This window comes from Spodoptera frugiperda, chromosome 3 (assembly GCF_023101765.2).
Source record: "Spodoptera frugiperda isolate SF20-4 chromosome 3, AGI-APGP_CSIRO_Sfru_2.0, whole genome shotgun sequence".
Taxonomy (NCBI): domain Eukaryota; kingdom Metazoa; phylum Arthropoda; class Insecta; order Lepidoptera; family Noctuidae; genus Spodoptera; species Spodoptera frugiperda.
Window position 1 is genome coordinate 10,512,813 of NC_064214.1, and position 25,563 is coordinate 10,538,375.

A 25,563-nucleotide genomic window follows, 5' to 3' on the forward strand; every position below is an offset into this window, starting at 1 on the left:
TATATTTTTATTGTTACACATAGGTATCTTCGTACCTATCTACAGGTAATTTCTTTACTTGAATACTTAGGATGTTTATATCAAAGTATTCAGTAATATAACAACTTTGTACAATAATAATAAAGTCAATTTTACCATCTCCGCGTCCTATGTAGTGGAAGGTGACCTCAGTAGATAAGTATAGTTTGCCCGGTCTAGGACAGTTCCTAGCTTCAGTAAGCTAAGAATAGTAGGGCTAGTACCTAGTAACCAAGGGAGTTACTCGTCTAGTAGATTTTTTATAAAAATGCTCATAAGCCCTGAACGTGTCTAATTCAAGCCACATGTGAACAGCCTACTTTATTCTCATTTACGTACAAGTTCAAGTTTCAGTTTCCGAGAAACGCTTTTCGCCTCAACTACACGAAGTAGGTATTTCACAGAAACCTATATTGTTTATGTTTTTGTTGTGAAGTGTAGTTCCACTGAGGGAAATATTTGTAACTTATGTGAGTAGTGTAATGGCAGTTTGTGGATGAGTTTCAGCTGGTTGAGTGTGTTCCATGAAATTGTCCAATTCTTAGAAATCAGGTTAGTTCGTCCATGAAGTGCGGTGGTCGACATCTCTATAATTAAACACGGAACTGAGTCGGTATGCAATCGTCCGTGTATGGTTATGTGCAATAGTGGCGTATGTGGCAGTGCGCCTAGTTACGTAACGGCATGCGATGCTTTAGTTCTCCAGTGTTTACAGTGGCTGAGTGCGCGAGTGTCGCGTGTCCCCACCGTGCATCGATCCGCTCCGCCCAGCACTCGCTCCTCCCACCTGCGGCCGCCGCGCCTCGCGCCCCCGCGGCGCCCCCGCTGCCGCCCGCCGCGCCGCCCTCGCACCCCCGCACCGCTGGCCTTTGTCGCTTGCCGCCCGCGCTCGGTCACCTGTGTCGCACGTCCTCAGTCGCAAAGCGGCCGCGACGCGCGCCACCCGCTTCGCACTACGCGCGCATATTATGACAGTGACGTGATGGAACCCAAAGAGTACGGTGCGGTTCCCGGCTTGCCGGCCGGCCTGGACTATTTTATGATGCCTCGAGTGACTCAACCTGCGCCTCAGTTCGATTTCCGCAAGCTCGGCGCCAGCTTCAGTGGCCGAGATGACGACAAGAGCGACGAGCGACGATCGCCCGAGTACCCGCCGGACAGGCGCGACCCGCCGCCGGCCCCGTGGCCCCTCGGTCTCGGTGTCCAGTTCGTCAACCCCGCAACTGGCAAGAAAAGAGTTCAGTGCAACGTCTGCCTCAAAACTTTTTGCGATAAAGGCGCGTTGAAAATTCATTTTTCGGCGGTGCACCTGCGAGAGATGCACAAGTGTACAGTGGAAGGATGCACCATGATGTTCAGTTCGCGACGGTCGAGAAACCGACACAGTGCTAACCCGAACCCGAAGCTACACTCGCCGCATGTGAGACGTAAAATATCTGCACATGACGGTCGCTCTGCACAGCCGTTCCCGCTGCTGCCCGCCCTGGCGCGGCTCCCCATCCCGCCGCCCGGCCTGCTGCCGCCTGAGCTGGCTGCTCGGCTGCCGCCTCCACTCGCCGGGCCTCCGGGGCCGACACCACTACCTCCACGTGTACCCCTCGACGACCTCCGTAATTTCAGTGAAATTGAGAAAATGTACAGAAAGATTCCACATGCAGAAGATCATCATCGTAGTGTGCTAGATCTTGCCAAACCTCATATTGTGCACGAAGAAGAGTCTAATAATTATAGTGAAATTAATGATGATGTTTCCGATGATGAACATAAAGATCGTTCTGTTGAACGGACTACTTCACCTGTCGTGGAAAGATTAAACTACGAAGATGAACCTGAAGACTTGAGTGTGAATAAAAACAGAGACGATACCAAACCCGTTGTTGTGAAACCTGATAGTGTAAACAGCCGCGCTGACCCCACCGCTACGGACGATAAGACGTCTGCCCACGTTCCTAACAAACGTAAGAGGAAGAGCGGCAACCCCACCCGGTGTTCACAAAACAACGAATATAACGTGTCTGATGAAGAATATCACGCAGATTTATTTAGAAACTTGTCAACTCCTGGCTCCAGTCGTGCTGAGGAGGAACCTTTATCGCTCAAAAAACAAAAACCTGAAACCACGGAGCCATTTCAGAACGGTGAGGAAACTATTGTGGACTCGGAATCGGTGACGCGTGTTAAAGCTGAGAGTGAATCGGACGATGAGTCGAGTGCCCCTAGCGTAGTCCGCGAAGGTCTTAGATTACGGTCGGATCTGTATACCCCGAGCGACAGCGGGAGTGACTTGCATACTTTGGAAGAGCGCTTAGCGAGGGCGCGGTCCCCGTCAGCCAGCAGCGATAGGACAGATGACAGGTCAGATATCAACGATCTAGAAATCCCAATAGACGACGAGAACCCCGACAGATGTACCGCTTGCGGGAAAGTATTTCAAAACCACTTCACGCTGCGCATGCATTACAGAAATGATCATTTAAAATTGCTTCATCCGTGTGAGGTGAACGGTTGTGACGCCGCCTTCCCTTCTCGGCGGAGTCGAGATAGACACAGCTCGAACGTTGACCTGCACCGGCGGCTGCTGTCCACCGGCTCGCCAGACGGGCGCGAACAGAAACCTGCGTTTGAGGTCAACGCAGAACTACTAAATAAATTGTATGCAGATATCAAAGGGCTCGCGTCTACATTAGAGAGTCTGCGATATGGCAACGAGGAGGCTGCGCAGCTTCCTAGCTACGTGACTGAAACTATGAAATTCTATAGTCGCAATCTGACAGCGCTGCAAGCTGGATTGTTCCCACAGTTTGGAGAGCGAGGGTTTTTTCCATCGCCCTTTCTGATGGGTAACGGGGTGCCGCAAGCTGGCGGCGGCCCGTACGGAGCGCCCGCGGGAGCGCAGTCGGCGCGGGAGTCGCTGTCGCCGCTGTCGGCGTCGTCTCCCCCGGTGATCTCCCCCGGCAGGCTGGACGCGGCGCACGCGCGCCCCCGGGATGACGCGAACCTGCTTTTTCGCGAGACCTCCGAGTCGTTCAAGAAGATGACGTCTCTGTGCGAGCGCCAGGAACAACTGTACCAGCACCACGTGCCGGTGTCATGACGGGGGCGCTACCCGCGCTCGCCCTGGTGATACCTCACGTCTTGAAGCGACACAGACTCTGTATATTTAATTGTTAATAATTTTAATTGTGTTAATACTATTTCGTATTTCGTTTTTGTATTTTCTTGTGATATTTAGACAAATATATCGTAATTATCGATCCCACGAACTGTAAGTTAATAGGGATAGCAGCTTGGGTGTTGAGTTGGCGTTTGTGAAGCGAAGTGCAATACGGACTCGAATATTATAAATATTAATGGACTCGGCGTACGACATGATATCGTGTAGAGTATTCGTAATTGATGTTGAAAGTAAACGTTATATGATCAGCTTCATTTATTGTTCTGCCGCAATAAACTCATTGAGGAAAAAATATACAATTGTTTTTGTTATCGTGTTGAGTGTGCCGAATTATTGACGAGATAATCTGGTTACGGCTGTTAGCGGCCATAGCCGGCGTCGCAGCCGTTTGTGGGGAGCTACTCAACTAGAAACATACTAACATCTGCCTCCACACTTTTTGTACCCTTTCACGAACAATGCTCGGGGTTCGAGTAAAAGTTGCCTTTGAAGCTTAATTGGATAATTGACTACGAAGCGTTTACAAATTCCTTGAGCTTTTGACTTGAAAATATGATATTTGAAACACCAGTTAATTCCAAAACAACAATTTGTAAATGTTAGTATTCAATTTGAAGCTATGAATTAATCAATAAACTAGTTTGTGTAATGGCGTACATCTAAATTCACAGTAGCTATATGAATAAATTATTATTTTTAATATTATTTTATGTTATAATTAATTATAGAGAAAGTAATTATGATTCGTTAGGTGTACATTTGAAATATTCGAAAGAATTATTCAAATTCAAATGATTCTGTTGAATTAATAATGATTTTAAATGAAAATTATTATTTTTATGCCGTTTATTGACTAGAAATGTTTCGTGTCAACAATAAATAATAATTGTGAATTGCAATTTTCTTTTTTAAAAAATGCTGAATAATTATGATGATGTTGTCATTTTTATTCTTTTGTTTTTCGTTTTTCTTTTTTGTGATGATTTATACCGATTAAAATGCAAAATTAGAAGTTCAATTTTTATCTTATTTTTATTTTTTGAATATAATTATGATACCTGAGTAGAAATCAATAGCAGTTTATTTATGTAGGTAATTATCACATCACCTTTTGTTTAGTTCGAACATAATTCATGTTTAAAATCTTTTAAACATCTTTAAAAATCTTTTAAACTTTTTTTTAAATCTTTTAAACATTCATTATTGCATTTGGTTAGACTAACCAACTATAAAAATACATAATAGAAATAGATTAAAATAAATCAATGCCAAGTAAAATGCACTGATTATTAGGTAAGGTAATTCACTACACTGGATAATACAAAACCAAAAATAAACATCTATTCACCCAAACAATAAAAAAAATGTTCATTACAATCACAACAACAAAAATACCACATACACTTCTGACAATCGATTTTAAACCTTAGCAAACTTGCAATAAAGTAGAAATCAATACAATGTAGAAATTAAAAATAGTTTTTTCAACAGATTTTTAACCTTAGCAGTATGTAATAAAGATCAATTTGTTAAAGAAATTAAATATAGTTTAGCAGGTAGGTAGGTCTATTTAGGAACAAATCTTCATGCTTCGAAGCAGTATTGTGGACAGTTACTATGCTGCGCTCCTGTGCTACGGAGTCTTCAAAATAAGTAGTTAAGTATTGGTAGGTATGAAAATAAAATAAATAAATCTCGCGAAACTTTCTGCCGATGAGCTGTCGTCGGCGGTATTTCCGAACCGATACAACTTCAAACATTCAATAAAAGAGCATACTCCTTTTAAAAGGACCTGTCACTCCTCTGGTGTTGCGGGGGTCCATGGGCGGCGTTGATCGCTTACCCCCAGGTGACTCGTCTGCTCGTTTGCAAACTAGTCAATAAAGAAAAATATATACATATATTGAGTAACCTATTAGTAAGCGCCTATTTCACCACCTTCCTATAAGTACTCGATGAACTTATATGACAGAAAGTTATCTAGGACATATTATCTAGTAGCTATCTAGACATTGTACTCTTATGAGACTTAGGGCCAGCTAAGTCTCATAAGAGTCGTTAATCGAATAACAAACTGTCAAGCAAAGGATATCGGGTTCAATTCCCTGGACGAATAAAATATTAATTGTTTAGTTTTTTCGGTTTTACTAAAATTCTCAATAGTAGTACGGTGTTTGAAATAGACTTGCCCTCTATTATATAAATATAGTATTTTATCTACTCCATTGAGGAGCAAATGTGACTGCAAAGCAAGGGTTTTCAGGTTCGATTTGATATTGAATATCTATGAGTGGAAGATTTGTTCTATACTCTATTTTTTTAACTTTGCCTTGCACTAGGATAATCTCCCGTGTCGTGAGTACGTTTACAAACTGCTCCGTGCGGGAATTGAACCCGCTACACGTTACGCGGCAGCCGATTGCCCAGCCGCCGCAACAACCGTGCAGTCACAGTAGTTAATAATGTAAGTCTTTAAAAACACGTACAATTTCATATACCTACAAAAAATTGTAGTTGGACTGAAAACCATACAAATAATATACAGCATACAGCTCAGGTATTAGTTTAGGGTTTAAATATTTTGAGAATCAGGAAGAGAGTACAGTCTGAAAATACTAATCATAGAAAAAAACATACTTCTTGAATACAGAACCTCATGTTTATTGAAGTCGGTTAAACATCACTGTGTTCGAAGCTTCTTGCTACCTTCCTTGCTTCTACTAAAAATATATATCCATAAAGCGCCAACAGATAGCGCCACCAGTCGCTTAAGGTGAGAAGTATGGAGAAGAACAATAATAATTTCAGAATATACATGTACTATTTAATAATAATTTATTAAAAAATATTATCACGCCTTTTATCTCCGAAGGGCTAGGCAGAGGTGCATATTACGGCAAGTAAAACCATTGTAAAATGTACATTCGCATTTGACCATTTGTGTTATAAGTCTCATGAAATAGGGGTGAGCCTATTGCCATATACTGGGTGCAATTCCTTCAAGATCGGTCCAGCCACTTTATAGATTAGCCAGAACAAATTGACAGATAGTCAAAGAAAATTGTAAGAAATATTATTATGTCTATTCATATGCAAGCGGCTATTTCAATATTACAATCACACACTCAAATTTTAATAATCAAGTCTAGATAGATTATTGGAATAAGCTGACCAGTGTATTCCTTTTTACACACCGGGGCCAATTTGAGGTAATTTAATGTACTACATTTCATAAACAATTTAGGAAATCAATCAGTTTAATTTAACCCTGGAATAAATATCATGTCCTCGCAATGTAGACGCCTATAGTACCACGGAGCCTAACTAATAAACAGTACTTCAATTAACCTTTATTCCTTAACTATTCAATAAGTAAACATTAAAACGTACAACCCTAGAATCGAATTCATGACCTCGCATTCAGTAGATGCCTATAGGACCACAGAGCCCAACTAATACATAGTACTCAAATCTAGCTTTATTCCTTAACTATTCAATAACTAAACACTAAGACAACCCTATCGATCCCTCCGCACTCCTAATTTGTCATACCACGCAAACCATATTAAATTCCCAAGTTCATAACTAAACAGAGGTTAGACAGAGGGTAGAACCGCACAGTTTGTCAAACCCTAATTAATAAACTAACTGTTAACTGTACCAACAAACTAACTTGCCCCCCGGCGCTGTCTGTCTCTTGATAACTAAATGCTGTTCAAGATTTAGTTTGTATTGCTATGTTTATTTCTATGGAAGCTATGTTCTATGTTCGTCTGGGGTCTTGAAAGAATGCTTGTGTATAAAAAGATAGTAATTAGCACCCACGGGTTTGATAAAAAAGATACTCATTCATTGAATTATTTCTTTTATTATGTTGTATTTTTTATTAATGAAGCCAATGACTTCTAGTGTTCTATTAGTTCTGTAATCTTCAAGTTTTGAGTAAAGTTTTGATGCCATACACATCACATCAACAGTCTATAAGTGGCCACTGCTGACCAAAAGCCTCTTCTCGGACGAAGAAGGTTTGAGCATTATTCACCACTCTTGCTCAATGCATAGCGGCATGGCATGGCAAATCAGTAAACATACATAAAACAGAAATTCTTTTTGAAACGATTTTTTCCTAAACTAGGCACGTTTCAAAAGTGTGTTATTTAGGATTAATTGAGATAAATGCTTTGACTTTGACTTTGAATTAAAAAGCACATTCCTAAATTAGAAATTACCAAACAATATTCACCACCTTCCAAATTTTAACCGACTGTATCCTAAGGAGGGTTATGATTTTTACCCCTCCGCGTTACCGTAAGATGTTCACCCCGAGGCTTACCGTCTTTGTACATTTTGTCAAATGTTAATTAAGAAACTGTGTGCTTAGTACTGTAATCTGTGAATGAAAGATTATCTTTGAAGTTAGAAGATATTTTGCTTTCCTTTGTGTGTCGCGTACTAAGGGATTTAAGGTGGATTTTGGTTTTAAGTAAAGCTATGTTTAGAATTTTAAATATGTAGTTAGATGTGATAAGGCTGTTCTTTGGCATAAATAGTGTAGATAGGTGTCTCAAGTGTTTTTCGTAAGACATTATTTTTTTATTTGTTTTAATATATTATTGTATTGTACAAGGAGTTTGTTCAGTGCATCACTGTCGATTTGATTTGAAGATTCTTTGATTTGATGGTTAAGAAACTTTGGAGGTTGGGAAAAACCCGGAGCTGCGGACTACCTTGTGGGATACCGGGGCTCCGGCTCGAAAAGCAGGAGTAGGAACGGGGTGGTTTTTAGTCAATAAGAGTCTGACACTCCCTTTCGCCTCACCCAAGGCGGGAGAAGACATTGCATGATTTTCCCACTTCAGAACAAAAAGCCTTAGGAGAACCACTTCATGCCTTTAAACCTACCATACTTACAAGAACTCGAAGTTTCCAAACTCAAACATAAACAATAAACCTGGAATACCCACACAAATACGACCTTTCCTCAAAAAAACATTGAATACAGTCATTGAACCTAACATCAACAATACGAAACTCGCTCGTAATTTCTAAGAAACCTACAACTGTGTGTGCTTAATTAATTTAACTTGGAAAATGTCGGAAAATGGTAATATTCTTAGGAAAACTGTGCCCCAAGCGTAGCTTTAATCTGCCCTGTCTCTCTCAAATAGCTCGTCAAGTGAGAATACATAATGATTCTTTTAATCTCCTTAGAAATTGTTATACAAGTTCAAACGGTTAGTAATTATTAGCTCAGTATCGCCTCAGGCGAGCTACTTGTACTATTCTGGTATTTTTTAATGAGTAGGTATTCTTTTTATTTCTTTTTCTTTTGTAACTTCCTTTAGTTTTAAAATTTCGGTGTAGGTAGTGAAAAGTTTAGGTAGTTGTACTTTTGGTGGTATCTATTGATCTTTGTCAAGTAATTTGTTGTAAATATTGTGATTGTATGTAAGTATGTAATGCGTGTATTTGTAATGCCGGCAAGGCACCTGTGACTTCTCTGTTGTTGCGGGTGTCCATGGGCGGCGCTGATCGCTTACCATCAGGTGACCCGTATGCTCGTTTGCCCCTTATTCTTTAAAAAAAGTAATGAAATGGTACCGGAATCGAGGGCAGATTTTTGCCGCTTTGCCGCACAGTTTTTAGTTACTGAAAAAAATTATGACGAAATCAAACATCAAAGTCTATACAATAAGACTTGTGAACTTTGTACCACAGTGACATAAGACTTAAAAACAGGCTCCAACTCCTTGGTTTATCACATTTTATAATTTCAACTTTCGCAACACCCTATTGTCACATCCAGCGATTCTTTCCACGTACCTTGTCTATGATCCATAGAGCAGAGGGGGATCTGTTGAATAATTCACGTATTTGTGATCAAAGACAATTGAGACGTCAAGTGTAGTGCGGTACTGCCAACCGTCACGTGTCATGTTACGCTTTTTTATTATGTTGGTAGCCTTGTCAGCCTCGGATTTACATGTTCTAGGTTTTGGGTCACGGGTACATTTTATTTATTTGAATTTTTTTTTTTGCCGATAGGAATTGTGTAAATGGTGTAGTGGCTGTTTTTGGTAATTGTTTTACTGGTTTTCGGGTTATTATTGATTTTTGTTAGAATTTTTAATTTTCGATAGGTATATCATAAAATCTATAAAAATAAAACTAGGTTTGAACATACATAAACTAACATTTCGCTAACTAAAAACCAAAAAACACACATACAAATTACACATAGGTAATGTACAATGTAGGCATAGGTAGTATCGGTAAGTTATATTTTGTTATGAGGTACTTCTCTTTTTTGGGAAGTCGGTTAAAAATTGTGACCAATATAATATGGAACAAGGAAAGATTCTTCAAAATTGATTATATTATTGATAGATGTCTTAGATTGCCATATTAATAGTAATTCAGTTTATTTTGATCGACTTTCAGCCAATAAGACACATTAACAATTTTTTATGTAGATATCGACTACTAGAAACGTAAAGTATAGATATTAATTACACCAGAACAAACTCGTGAATGCAAGCAATACGGAAACTTAACTAATTCAACTAATTCCATACATCTTCGGTGATCAATCAAATAAAATATATTTTTATTTACTATTAATACTATTATCAAATAGTTGTTGTTTAGTAAACACTAATTACCGTGGTCACGTAAAATTAAATGTCGAGGTGAATTACTCACACGTACGAGGTACGAGAATTTAGTTCTGGTATGTCGACAAGAATAGAGATGTGGATGAGATTTGTAGTATAGGTACACTACTGGACCTGCGGATTGCCTAGCGGGTTACCGGGACTCGAGAAGCAGGAGTAGAAACGGGGTGGTTTTAGCAAGTAAAATTCTGGCTAAAAAATTTTGGTCTTAAATTATTTGTGGAAGTTGTAACGTAGTAAAAATGTTTGATGCGGTACGAAGTTTGCCGGGTCAGATAGTTTATAGTAAATGACACATGATATAGAATTTGTTAAAATAATTATTTTATCCAGTTTTAAACACATGAATCTAACGACGATAAGCTAACCTTTAATAGAGCGATGACGTTTTCAGACTTTGAATTTACATAATTCAAGATTTAGGTTCAGAATATCTTTATTTCTCATGAAGCTACTGAGAAACAATGTCTGACATAAAAGCAATTTAGAGCGCACAGTAGTATGTTTGTTTTGTAATTTAAATATAAAATATCTATCGATGTTTTCACATCACTAACACACATAAATTTTAACTAATTCCTTATACAGATGGAATTGTTTTCGGTGCAGTGGCGCGGATGTCACGGCGATTTTCCATATGTTTGCAATTAGTAGTGGTTAGTAATTCAAGGTGAAATGGTGTGTGGTGATGTTATTTGGTTAAAAGTAATATATTTTATTACATGCAATAGTACTTCTAACGGTACTTAATAGTGCAAAAGATTAGGTTAAAACACTAATAGGGATGACGACGGGGTCGGAAAATTAAAAATCTATTCAGTCCGCTAGTTGTCATATAAGATAAGAATACTTATATAAAACGATTCAAAGTTTAGAAGTAGGAGCAAATGCGTCATTTCTACATATAAAAAAGTACTCAGAAGTGACGTCACGCGATTTTTCAAATCAACGCATCTTCGAAATCTTCGCTCCGTAGCTTTTACTCGACCGGCGTATTTGTGATCACTTAACCAATAACCGACCATAACCTACAAACGTCAAATTAAACCAAAAACTACGAATCAAAATAATAACAAAAAAAAAACATAAGAAACAATTGAAAGTTTTGCACGAAGCGTGAGAATCCCCAACTATCAGTTCTCGCAAATCGACAGATATTGGCTTTTATCTGAACGCGGGCCGTCAATTAGACGTTATCGAGCGAGTTGCTTGCGACTGGGGCTTGCACTTTCCACTTGCAGCCGCCGTGAGAACCGGTGGTATGGGTACTATGCGTACGTGTGTGTATTGTCACTTTACAATAACATTGTAAGCAATATTTAAGACGGAATTATGTCATTTTTTATGTGAATTTTATATTATGTTAAATTAATTTCTGCCAGCAACTTCCAACGCATAAATAGGTGATTCCAGTTCTACCGTTCCTGTGGGGATTTATAAAATCCCTTCTTAGTATTGACCCTCCTCGAATTTAGGGAAATCCTTTCTTAGTGCTCCTCTAAACTCCTTAAGAAACATACATGCTAAGTTTCAGCTTCTTAGAATCAATAGTTTTGGCTGTGCATTGTCTGTAAGTCAGTCAGTGAGTCACTCCGGAAGAGTTCAATATAACCAAAACTTTCTAGATTAGCGCAATTATTCTCTGCACATGTGTATATGCGTTGATAATATAATGAATTTGGCTTCATAGGTTTCAAGACTGACAGATCTAATGTATAAGATTGGTTGTCCTTTAGAAAATAAAACACTTCTGTTCTGGACTACGCAGTGTCGCAGTTTAGGATCGGTTTTGCGCCCCTAGTTTCACAATACCAGTATAAATTGAAATTGCTCACAGTATAATCCTTAATAGGTGTTTATATCATTGTGTCAGTAATTACAAATTGATGTGTAATTGTACTTTAAGTTCATTTCCTGTCAATTAAGTACATTAAGTTGTTTACTGATTCATATTTCGGTTTTAACATAAATTAATCAATATTTATTAGGTGTTTTATAAAATAGGGCAGAGAAATCAGATTGGTTTGGTATTATGATAATTATCAGTAATTAGGTAATAGGTTAAGTAGCATCTGTGTATGAATGAAGCTATCTGCCTCGTTGGTTGGGTGGTCGCAAGAACGAACGCCAAACGGCAAGGACGAGGGTAAGTACCTGGTGTAAGTGTTATTTTTGGAATTTCTTCTAAGATAGACTATGAAAATTGAAAATTTAATTAGTTCGTCAGTTACATAAATAAAAATGTAAACACGTCATTTTGTCATATAAGGTAATAATATGTACTTAGAAAACGGAGTTACCCTATAAAATGTAGTAAGTAAATCATGACTTCACACGATAATTCAAATCAATGTATCGTCGAAAGTATTTAATTTTGCAAGAAAAGAAAAAATACGTGTTTAATTTTCTAAAATAATGATAATACCAGACGGACATTAAAAGAAATTGAAAACTACCCGATTCTTTGTCAGACCTAAGAATCGACTACATTAGTTACAAGTAGGTACAACATTTGCAGCATTACACGTGTTTTATCAAGCAAAAATTTCATCCCCTAAAAAAGGGGTGACCGCAGAAATCACCATAAAATGCAGATAACCATAAAACGACGCGAGCAAGGGGTGAATGTGATAAATCCCATAAACTTAGTACCCATAGGGTTGTAGCACGTGTGTCGGGATATTATGGGGTTTTCATTCGTACGGTAAGGTGATAGATTTTTTTATGGTGGTTAAAGTAATATTGGGTATTTTGGCGGAAACGTGATATCGTGACTTTTGGGAACAATGTTTAATTTTGTCTTTGAAGGGGTAGTCGGTTTACTAAAGAGGTTTAATGGTTACTTAACCCAGTACTTAGCAATTATTTTATAGGAACAAAATCGTTACTAAGGACTAGTTTAATTCTTTTTTAGTATTCAATAATTGTCTCTGAGTACGGCAGTTAGTGTGATTTCGAAGCAAAAATAGATTCATTAAGCATCAAATGTGAATAAAAACGTGAAAATACACTAAAACATAGTATAAAAAATAGGATAACTACAACAATTAACACACTTGCACCATCAAAAAACCAGAAGTCCCATTCACGCAATATCTTACGAGGCGTCATCTAAACAACATTACAAAATACTTCCTCTAAACATCCTGTTTAGCTATACGAAACGAAACAGACAGACGGACATACAATACTTACATATACACAAATAGGGTTGTCACTTGTCACATTACCGCCGCGCCTGAAGGGTATTCACATGCAAAATTCACCGAACATTAGAGCCAGCCCTGACATGCGGAAGTGATATTTTTGACATGACGTTTTGTGCCACAGAGTATAAATTCTATGCTTTTTACTGGATTGGTGTCATCACGTTATTTTGAAGGAAGTGACGTAGTGACGTTCGTAGGGGTGGCAACTGGCTGGATGTATTGTTCGATGAATGAAGTAAAGCATTCGTTCAGGGGTGTCGCTTGAGGGATTATGATAGTGTATTTTAGTTTTGTTGGCTTTGTGAGTTTAAATGAAATGTTTTGTTCGATTGTGGCTGTTCAGGGGTTTGTGGGGTAGGATATTGTTTCATAATGGACTGTTTTAATTGAGATAATTATGGAAATCTAAGTTTTAATAGTGTTTGGTTGCCGAATGCCGAGGTAATAAAGGTATAAATACAAGCCAGAAATAGGCTTTGAGAAATAGATTAAGTGTTAGGATTATTTTTGGAACCGTAATTAGGTTTTGTAACATTACCTGTTTAAGTGTGTTTTTAATAGTATCGCAAAACATGATCCTGGGGATCATCAATGAAACTAAAATTTCATAAAACAATATTACGAGAGCATCAATTCCTTGAAAGGAGATTTAAGTCACATACTAGTGCACTGAATTACTTTTGATCTCGATCCTATCTCGTATCACATCTATGACTATATATCACATAACAGAAAACATTTTCAATACGACCGATCAATGCGTTCTATGCGTTCGCCGCTAAAATTACATGACATTGTCGAAGCATGACAAATCTCATTGGCAGCGGGAATGTATTGAGGATATTTTTGTGTGATTGTAGTATGATGGCTTGGCTATAAATACCATAGTGTTTATTACTCTGGTCACTTAGGTCGATAGTGTTGAAATGAGGACGAAAAGTGTGGATAGAGGTGACGGATTCACCGTCTAGATCGAGTTACTTGGGTGCCATGCAAAGGACAGATAATGTTATGTTGACTTGTAGTAACTGAAGATCGAGATCAGGGATGAGCTATCAGTAATAACTGATGGGATGTCTAGCAGTTGACAAGAACGCGCTGGTGATGATGATGGTCAGTGTCAACTGAGAATTTTGGCATTCACTGCTTCATAGCAGTGAACACTGTTCTTAATGAGGTAGGTAAATTAGGAATTCAGACTGATGATTTTTGTTATGTTATAAGATTGTAGACGAGTATATGGATCATCTGATGACAAGCGATCGTCGCCGACCATGGACACCCGAAACACTAAAGGCGTTACAACTTACAAGTGTGTTACGGCTTTTTTGGTGGTTAGGAATTTAAGGTTTGTTTTATGTTGGTTTTCTGTTGCGCCGTGTTAGCACTCCAGTCGAGCGAGCTCATACTCACACTTAAAAAGTGACAGATTTAATGTCGTAAACATATAAATTAAAGTGAGACAAAATTGTACCTATACTTCACAACTGGCGCGGTTATACTTAAGAAAACTCCTAAGTATTATAATATTAATAACTATGTACTAAGTATTTTTCTACCAATAATTTAATCTACAATTAAACTCAAATACTTATACCATAAAGCTACCACAGTCGTATCACGGTGTCAATCAATTCCAAAGCGACTTGGTCCTTTGTCGCGTTCGATCTATCTGTCGCAATCTGTCACGGCTGCGCATGCGCATCGTGATCGTTCCATAGATAAACATCTCTATTTTTCTCTCTCGTGACTTCTTGGTCTTTACTTTTTTTTTTATTTGTTTTTATATTTTTTCTTTATCGGCGCGTGCGTGTTGCCAGTTGTAGTAATCAAATAATATCATTTATTATACGAGTATCACTTTCTTTTGAAAGTTTTCGTTGTAGATTTTTGGTACTGATTGTGTTTGGAATTTAGTGTTTGACTGACTTAAAGTGACACCCGTTTTCTAAACCATATTACAATTAGTCCCTTGCCCAAAATATGAAAAGGCCTTTTCACAATCAGGAATTAGGCAGATTGAATGCACATGTAACGCCTCTGATGTTTCGGGTGTCTTCAGGCGGCGGCGGCGATTGCTTACCATCAGGTGATCAGTCTACTCGTTTATACCAAAATAAATACTTCCTACTGAGAAAACTTTGAAGTTCGGAAAATCGTAATAGTTTTCTAGTCAGTTAATAACAACCAGTAATTTAGGACTCCATTAAACCGACATCACACTTAACCGCTATTTATAATAAAAAATCCACACGAACTTCGCTACATCTTAACCTAAATCGAGAGTAAAAATAGTTTTTTTTTTAAATCCATACAAAAGCACAGAGATTGCGCACTTGTTTACGGGACAAACTCTATGGTGTGGGAGGGGTGCGGTGCGGTGGTGGGACGGGGGGGGGGAGTGGCCACAGCAACAGAAATAGAGTTTGACGTTTGTATCCGCGGTGGCGCCTGTTCATTGTCAACATTTACAGAGTAGGCTAATGTTCAGAGATTCTTGTTTGGTTTGGGGATTGTTGGGATTTTTAGGAGGTACTTATGTGTTTATATGTGTTGTATTTGTTGTTTTTTTTTATTATTGATACTGAACTCAAGTGATATTTTACGTCGTTAACTTTGGTTACCGTTAATGACTAATGACAAGTGTTTACATAGAATTCTTGTAATTTAAGATTCATCTATGGTATCTAAATACCAGTTTTATAAAGAGTGTGCATTTTAAGTAATTTATAAGTTTCACTAAAGATTATGTCGCCTAATCACTTTAGAAAACCCTATACAAAAACAAAATTTTTATCGTAATCAGTAATCACAGACAACCAACTTCAAGACCTCCCCACAAAAAGACTAACATCTCAATACTCGCAGTCTCTGTATCAACAAACTGCTCTGTGTATCTAAGGAGGGCGCGTTAAAATTGAAAATAAATTCAATATCAATTTGAGCACGAGCCAAGTGCTGTATCGCGTTTGTGTCGATACGTGACGTTTATGTGCCCACTCGACACCGACTGCCTAGGGCTACCCACATCACTATTATTGGAAATAATACTTTAAGTATAAGTATTCTGTGTAAGTTTTAAAGACAAGTTGGCAATGTAATGTTCGTCACTTCGTATGCGCAATGATCCTCATGAATATGGGCCCCGATGTGGCTTGAAATTAGACGAGTTACCTCTTCAAACTGTGTTTATTTTTTATGTCAGTAAATCGCTAAACTTTGAAATCGTGTCGTTGTAGGTACATTGTAACTTTTATATTTTATTCTAATTTGATGTGATTTCGCAGTCGTTTTTCTTCTGGCTTATGAAGTGAGAAGTGCGACCAATGATTTTGGTGTTGCAAACAATGAAAGACTATAGTAGCAGCTTTTCAGGCAGGCAGTAAGCTTCTTTGGGGTCTCAGTAGTGTGAAAAAGGGGTTGGTCTTTCGGTACTATTATACTTACTAAGTCCATTGTCACTAATACAGGTCATGTTAGGTAATCTAGATTATAAAATATTACTAGATCTAAGTAGACAAGGATGTGTTTATGGATGATTATTTACTGTTCCATTCTTCAACTGTGCGACAATTTGTTTGGTTACTTTTTTAAAATAATAATGTGTTAATTTAACTTTTTTCTTAGTTGTAATCTTGCTGCATGCGCGCATGCTTTGGTCTCCCATAAGTGAAGGAGTACACCTACAAATAATACCCTATATACTTTATTAATGAATGTATAATGAACTGTGTATACTTGTATATCCTTTGTTGGAGATCTTAAATAAATAGATGATTATGCAATGTCCTACAGTTTCTTGACAACCCTGTCTCCCGTGTAGGATTAATTTTAATAGAAATTCATCGTTTATCTATCGGCGGACATTCTTTTAACTAAAACGGACATTAAAATTTATTGGATTTCATTTGGTTTTAGACACCAACTGTCAAAATAATGTATCGATGGTATTCTGGACATGATCTAGTTCAATATTTTTATTTCATTGTGAGACGTAGATGTAAGTAGTATTGGGCTTTATACACATTTTAATGGGGGCAATGATTTGTTTAGTGCGAGGTTACGCAAATTTTCTGGGAAGTGATATCTTCTCTGGAGATTTAAAGATTAGACAGAAGGATCTGATAGAAAATTATCGAGGCTAGATATAAACATTGCCATTCTAATCCCAAGGCGAAGTAATAAGAAAAGCATCCGAATATATAGTTACCTCCTCTTTTTTTGAAGTCGGTAATAATGAAAGTAATAGTGTTTATTTGTCTCGATTTTACATCACAAGAGAGTGATCTTAAGGCACGATTTTCGTGTCAGGAGATTAGAGGCTGGAGTGTGTGGTTACATATCCCTTCGATCACATGGGCGATGCTGCCGGTAAATGCTTGTAATGATATAACATAAATGGAAAATATTTTATAGTAACTATCGTGAGACATACTAATTTACATTAACATTAAATTATACATTTTTACGAGTTTCAAGACACAGAGGGATTCTTCATCACGAGCAGCATGAACAGACGCGGTGATGTCCCGTATGCTACTGTTTTTCACATACATTTCCAATGTTAAAACATTAAGAAGTTAGTACAATCTTTATAGTAATGATTTATACTGACATTTTAGATAAATATAGTCAGAAAGGTACATCTCTTAACCTTGTTCAGCCAGTGAACTTCTAGACTGCGTCGTAATGGATTATCACGTCATCCTAGTAATGGGTCTCGTAAAACTTTTATTGGGTAAATATCTATTTATTGTGTATTTCTCTAGTGTTAGTGTTACACGTCTGTATCGAATTCTATGCAGATGATTTGTGCAATGATCTCTTATTCTGTGTGGTCCTTTGAAAGTTAAAAGGACCAATATGAGATCTCTCCTTTAAATGGTCATTTAAATAGTAGATAGCCATAGTATATAATAGTGGAAATGCTTTCAATTCATAGGTGCCTCAGATGTTTCGGGTGTCCATGGGCGGGGGCGATTGCTTACCATCATGCGTCTGCTCGTTTACCGGATTAAAAACAACGTGTCTCTTCGGGATACGGTACCCTACTAAATTGTCATATAATTGTTTATCTATTTGTTTTTGAGATTATTAAAACCACTAGTTCCCACGTAAAAAGCCAAATCAACAACAAACTTTTATAATTAAATCAAACAATAAATTAATTTTCAAATCAAACGAGTATCTATACAACCCTAATAACACGGCTTTGGTTGAAGATCGATGCGTATCGGGCATCGGAAGACGTACCTACGTAGAAGCTAATTTTATTTATAAGAATGTGGCAGATACGTTTGAATTGACACGCGTCCATACAACTTCATGTCTTAATTTAGACTTCTGATCGCCCAGTGAACGAAATTCCAGAGACGTTTTATTACTTTAAGCTTTAGAAGGAGAGATTTTCTTTTAGTATTCGTCGATTATTTATTTCTAGATCCATTGCTTAGATTGCGAGATTCCTTAGAGCTTTGGCTATTCGTAATGTGCTTAAAAAGGGGCATTAGGTTATGTTTTTATTAGTTGACAGTTTTTCGGTTTTTCGAAAATTTCTCATTAGTAACACGGGGCCTGGAAATCTGCCTGGTATATACCGAGCCAGTATTGCCGTATAGCAATAAGCTCAACCCCTATTACATTACATAAATTGTGAAAATTGGGTGAACATTGTACTGTGGCATTACGTGCCATAACGTGTACTGTGTACTCTGTCTACCCCTTCGGGGATAAAAGGCGAAACGATTTTTATAATATGTTTTTTTTAATGGTTCTAATTCAAAAAAACATCTGAGTCCTGTTTATTATAATTAAGTCGCTAACAAGTAACTGCATGTGTGTGACTACTGACTACTACGGTGCAAGCTGATTCAATGGACATTAACAAAAAACATGAAAAGAATCTTCAGGCCACTATTAGTCACCAATATTCCATAAACTAGGTGTTTTTAAACATATTCTGGCAAACAGAATCCGGACACACACACACACATAGGTAAAGTAGCTAGAAGAAATAGGTATGGTCCTGTATAAGATTTGCAACTTTATTACTATGATGATATTAAGTCGAAAATCCAATGAAACAATAGTCAGATTGGTGTAGTTTGACCTACTGTTGTCCATACCTTGGTGTAAGCTCAAGATAATTCGTTCAATGTAAATAGATTGTATGAAAACACTTTGTTCCTCAGTGTGAGTAACAAATATGTCCTCTGATGTTGGTTTAACACATGATTTACGATAATCACTGGAGTTTTGTATCAAGGTCGCTTTGTTGTTTACTTGTGGTATGATTCTGTGTTCAGATCCTTCATTGTGAAGTAGTAACAGTTTGTTTGTGTGTGTTTGTATGTGTTGAGTGACTGAGGATGTCTTTTTTCTACGAGAAAATGTCGTGAAACGTTGGTATTTTCGTCAAATCTGTTGTTGTGTACTGTTAGCCTAAGACAATGTCAGACTAAATTACATTTTTTTTTCTTATAAAAAATAAAGTTTTAAAGAGGAATTTCTCCTGTATCGTGGGTGCGTTTACAAACCTATAAGTTTATATACAGAATAAGACACCCAGACCCGGAACAACAATTTGTGGATAAGACAAAGTGTTGTCGCTGCTAGCCTAGCCTAGGCTAGGCTTTACTTTGGAAAATCCTAGTGTGGGCTAACGTTTTTTTTAGAGTTATTAGGTAATGACCTGCATCTATAATCATTAGCGTCTTTATCAGGTGGTCGTCGATTTCTGCTTACTCCCAAACAGAAGTGAAACATCGACATAATACCAGTTTGACATAGTAACAAGATCACAACCTATAGCTAGTTTAGTTATTCAGGAAAACATAACATTATTTATCTATACGAAATAATTGGAACATCACCGAATATATAACACATGTTAACATTACACAGTCAAGCTGTTATTGTTACAATTTTGAACAATAAATGTTATAGCTATAAATCAAAGGATGAATACGCTGAAATATGTTCAGTTGATGAAGTTCAGATATCTTTAGGTATACTGACACACTTTCTACGATGCGTAAATCTAGATTATGAATAGTACAAGGAAATGGAATCATATTTCGTATTAGAATAGAATATGTTTTCCTATGAAATTAACCATTAAAGATACGCGTCCACAGGCCCGCATCGAACGCATCGCACGCAACGGATTTTAGTTTGTTTTGTATAGAAACTTATACAACTGCGTCCACTGATCTGCATCGTACGAACTGCATCATCAGCAATGCCTACGTGCGATCTGTATTGATGATGTCATACGGAATGCGTGCGATGCGTGCAATTCGTGCGATGCGTACGATGCGGGCCTGTAGATGCTTACCTTAAGAGATTCGACAGAGGTTCCTACTGAATAAGGTACTTCTAACTAGTCAAATTTTGTTAGGTCCGCGTTTGGCCACCAACTAACCTGGTAGTAATTGACGATATGGCCGATGAAATTGCGTACTTACCAATTGACTTGAGAAGTCAAATCATTTATTCCAATTAAACCATAAATAGGTAATTTTGTCTGTTAGTCTGTCCGTCAGTGAAGCTAGGTGCTGGACTTCTAGACACCCAGATCAGGCCTTCTGAAAACAAAATCTTTACACTTTAAACATGTTTTTATCATTTATATTCTGTACGCTTTTTGTAAATGACCCAACCTAGCTATCGACACCTATCGTGTAAAAATAATATTGGTAATAAAAAATCAATGGGACAGTCATGAATAAAATACAATATGTAAATTTATTTATCAGAATGTAATAGGGAAATTGGTTGAGGAGACAATTTCCCTAAAACCCTAACGGTAGGGTGATATACGTTTCAGGGTCCGTCGCCATACATAAATAATCAGCTTGTCCGTCTGATGGTAATCGCGACCTCCGGAGATTTAACACTTTTTGTTGCGACTGTCCGGCATGGTATAGGGTGTTGATATTTTTTGTTTTTTGTGCCAAAGTCAAATCAAATCATATTCCAAATTAATTATATACTTAGGTACTTTTGCAACGTCAACAAATAAAGAAATAAATAATAGTCTGTCCGTCAGTGAAGCTAGGTGGTCGTTCTAAAGTGTAGTATCGAATGGAGAAGAACGAGCAAGAAACTCCTTTCGTTACTTTTTTAAAAAGCGTGTATTGTTGTTAGTATCGTTTTGGAATGTAGTGCTCGATTTGGTGCTTAACTTAAATATTGATAGCGAGATGTTAAGTTAAATTCCCGGATTAGAATGTATTATAATTTATCTTTGGTAAAATTAATTTAAAGTGATGTTTCTCCTGTATCATATTTTTTATCAATTCACGTTGTACTGAATACAAATTGTACATATTTTATATACCTCAAATGATTTTATCACACATTATTATGTAGGTATGTATTGTAGCAATACTCACATTAACACACGTTTTGCAAGTGATTGTGTCGAGAAGGCGTTCCAGGAGTTTGCAATCTTAGGTTTCAAATATCAAACAATGAGTCAAGCTATTGAAACGGTAGGTGTGTCAGTATGGCTCTAAACTACATGTAGTGGGAACGTGGAGGGCTAAAGTTCAACAGTACATAAGTAATGACAGGCTACAGGCTCCTTGTGATATGTATTTATTGTTTTATTTGGTAAGTTATTTAATAAAATTAATTGTGTTAAATGATTAAAAGAGTTTCAATTTCATTTTTATTTGTTTGGTTTTTAAAGTTAATGCAAAGCCAAACACTGTTACTATTACAGATTAATAAGCACATAACCAAAAAAAATATAAAAATAGCATAAAACCGACGCAAACAGTCCTACTTCCACGTGCTATAAATGCCCATGAAAATAAAAGTGAATAGAATATGCTTTAAAACAATATTCACGGTTTAAAAATTCAACAAACTGACATTCGAAAAACAAAATTTAAAGAAATTCGAAACTCAAACTTCAAACATTCATGCAGCTGTCAAAATTGACAGTTAAGTTCGACATCAACCTGTAGATGTCGTAGGGTTGCCGCAATGTATCGCGATAATATGCGTATATTTCAAAGACACGTATTTTATTCAGTGGCAACTTTGCAAGGATGTGTTCGACGTTGATTTATTTATTGTTATCTGTGCACCCCTAGCGATGGGGTTTGAAGACGATAGTGCTAAATTCTTGTCTGGCTTTTTATGCGGTTTGGTTTCGAATAAAGCTTATATTTATCAGATAGCTATGAAGGTTTTTGTAGTAAATAAAATGTTTGAAAGGTTGTAATTTCTTTTATATAAATCATGTCAATACATGATTTATATAAATTGCCTAATCAACATTATTTTTAGTATACAACTTCACTAGCTAAACCTTTCTTTTCGTTTAAATTACTAAACACCCACCCACCCACTTGGGTAAGGCGGAGGCAGTGTCACTCACATTCACAACTCCCTCCCTACAATGCACTTTGTTCATCAACATTTAAATTGAGGAAGACACTAAGGCGCAACTAAAATCTTAGACAAAACAATTGCGTCACCTATTCTAAACTACTAATTAACAAACATAAAATCTTAAATAATTATCAATTGCATAGTTATAATAAACTTAATATTCTTATGAATCAGCCAACATAAGGGAAGTTATGTCTAAAACGGTAGTGTGCAATAAAAATGTCTGCGAATCGATCATTTTAATGGAAACGTGAGGTTTATCACGAGATGCCAACTATTATGTGTTATTATTATAATCATTTATGTATGCATTGCCACCTTTTGCTGCCATTCATAGTTTTATGGTTAGTACCTTGAAGTTTGAACTCATAGATTTTTTTTTCGATAAGTAAAGTTTTTGAGTTTTGCGATTTTTACGTTCTCAGAAGTTGCACGTATTTTAGATTGAGGGTATTTATGACGATTCCTAGGTCAAATGAAGTAAGGTATAGTGAGTTTTAGGGATTTTGGTTTAAAAACACACTAGTTCAATTTGTGCCTGTTGTTTATGGCGTGACTAGATTCCTTTTTACACGGAATTAAGAGGGCGTTTTCACCACAGATGTGCTATACTATGTTGCCGTGGATGCGTTTGGCTTCCACCAATCATTTTCTTGGATACACATAGCTTAGTACTGGTGGAAATGGACTCAGCTAAGCTATGTTTTTTGAATGGAAAGATACGTGCTATGGATGCGGGCTATGGATGTGTGCTATGGATGGGTTCCCTACTATTGGTACTTCGCATACTCGAGCTGCGCATCTTGGTCGCACAGCTACATAGCTTAGTATCGATGGAAACGGTCACATAGTTTCACAGCTTAGCTATTACATCTTCGTAGCATTGCTACATACCACATGTCTGGTGGAAAAGCATCCTAATAGATTAACTACCGTAACCCTCCTTCTGGCGCAGTCGGGTAAAAAATTGGGTTTCGTTTCTCATCAATGAGTCACCTTGTTTAAACTTATCGTACACATCTATATCAAACCTTTATAGGTTAACTAAAAGACGTGATATTTTACGACCTAACAGCCTAGTAAAAAACGTAAATAATTCCCAGATAAATGAATCAAGCTCAAGTGACGCGATTGTTAGCACTTTAGAATGAGTTTCCATTCTCAGATCATGACCGATTACTTCAAATTGAACGATTTATTACTTTTAGTGGTGATTTAATTGATTGTTGTTCTTGCTAAGTAAACTGTTCGCATATCATTACGTGGTGTGCAGTTCATGATCTCATTTATCAGTTCAAACGTCATTGTTGTAAGAATATTTTTATATTTAGGGGGAATGGGACGTCGTCCAATGTCTTCTCCTGCCTTGGGCGAGGCGAGAGGGAGTATCAGACTCTTACTGACTAAAAACCACCCCGTTCCTATTCCTGCTTTACGAGCTGGAGTTTCGTTAAACCCGCTTTGCAGTCCGCAGCTCGAGGTCGGCATCAGCCTCATCGGGCCCTTTCTGTGGTGGTCTGATGGCTCATCCTAGGGTTACCGTTAGCACAATGTTATGACTGATTATATTTAGTATTCAGAAAAAACCTGTTTAGTCAAGGTAATTACAGTTATAATCCAGTAGTAGTAGTATGTTATTGATAAGATGATCCTTCTTGAATAAGAAGTCTAGACCAGGATAGAATTCTCCTTAAGCAAGATTTTTTATGGACTAGGGGGCAATCGAGCAGACGGGTCACCTGATGGTAAGCGATCAGCGCCGCAACACCAGAGGAGTCACAGGTGCGTTGCCGGCGTTTTAAAAAGGAATACGCTCTTTTCTTGAAGGTTTGAAGGTCGTATCGGTTAAGAAATACTGCCAACGATATTTAAAACAAGCAAGAACCTTTAATTGACTATTGTAACCGCTAGATGCAATACCAGATAATAATATCATTCTGGTGACCTCACTTATCAGTTACGAGTATTGCATAGTACTTGTATTATTTTTATTCAATGATTGTATGGGAATGTTAGTTAGTCAGTAGTTCGTGATGTAGTCATGAATGATGACGTATTCGAGTCCCGATCCTTGTATAATTGCGGAGAACTCGTGAACTCTTCGAGTGTTACTTTTGCGTAAACTGCTGGCTGTGATGTGACTAATCGGGGGTTTGTTTTCATTGTCTTTCGGTATTTTGTTGATTTGGAAATTATTTTCGACTTGACTTGTTCTACATACATACATAGCCTCATGCCTGTCTGCCATGGGGTAGGCAGATATATTGGAACGCTAATTGCTACGAATCTTATATATTTCTTTCGCTTCTCAATATTTCATCGTTGTCATCTTTCCGTCTCTTCCTGCATGCTCGTCTAAAAAGCTTGAGATATTTTTTAAATGAAGGCTTTTGACATGACATGATATAATGTGTAATGGATTTCTCACAGAATATAAATTAAGATTAGGATTAGGATAAGGTAATTGATTTGCACATTTGTAATGCTTTAAAACCATAAAATAACGATATTTAAAATATCGTATCGCACAACAATGTACCCAAACCCAATCTCAGCGTACGTCCTTTAACCAAACGAGGACATTCGCACGTCTTATACACAGCATTGCTATTAGCATAGCGAATGCATTATTACATGTCATGTGCAACACAACTGCACATCAACCTTCAAAAACCAGTATAAACTGATCTCTGATTCTATAAAAGCATAATACAAAGCGAAGACCAAAATAAACTGGTTATGTGTAGCTCAATGAGCGACCGTGTGTACGATTCTGTGTTGATAAATATCTCTAAACATTTGATAGCAATAGCGATTTGTTCCTTACTAATTGCTCGGTGATTCGTAATTCGTGCTCGTTTATAAATCGTGGTTTTAAACTTAAACTTAAACTTAGGTTGGTAAATTATGATAAATGTGTTGTGGTAGTGTTTCGCACGATTGGCATTAATATTACAAGTGTTTAGTGATCGTTTAGGGCTCATAATATTAGTAGACACAACTTAATATTTAATCTTCTTATCTCTCCAGAGTTGCGTATACCTAGCGGGATACCGGAGCTCCGGCTTAATGCAGGACTAGG

General features: G+C 37.4%; 1 protein-coding gene across 1 annotated transcript; it reads left to right on the forward strand.

Moving 5' to 3' along the window:
* Positions 1-640: 640 nt before the first annotated feature.
* LOC118274068 (zinc finger protein basonuclin-2) lies at positions 641-3,492 on the forward strand. Its single transcript, XM_035591424.2, has one exon. The coding sequence runs from the start codon at positions 650-652 to the stop codon at positions 3,110-3,112; it is 2,463 nt and encodes an 820-aa protein (XP_035447317.2). The 5' UTR covers positions 641-649; the 3' UTR covers positions 3,113-3,492.
* Positions 3,493-25,563: the final 22,071 nt, after the last annotated feature.

Bases quoted from the DNA above. Each gene is read 5' to 3' on its own strand.
- LOC118274068 (XM_035591424.2), top strand. From the start codon at position 650: ATGGTTATGTGCAATAGTGGCGTATGTGGCAGTGCGCCTAGTTACGTA.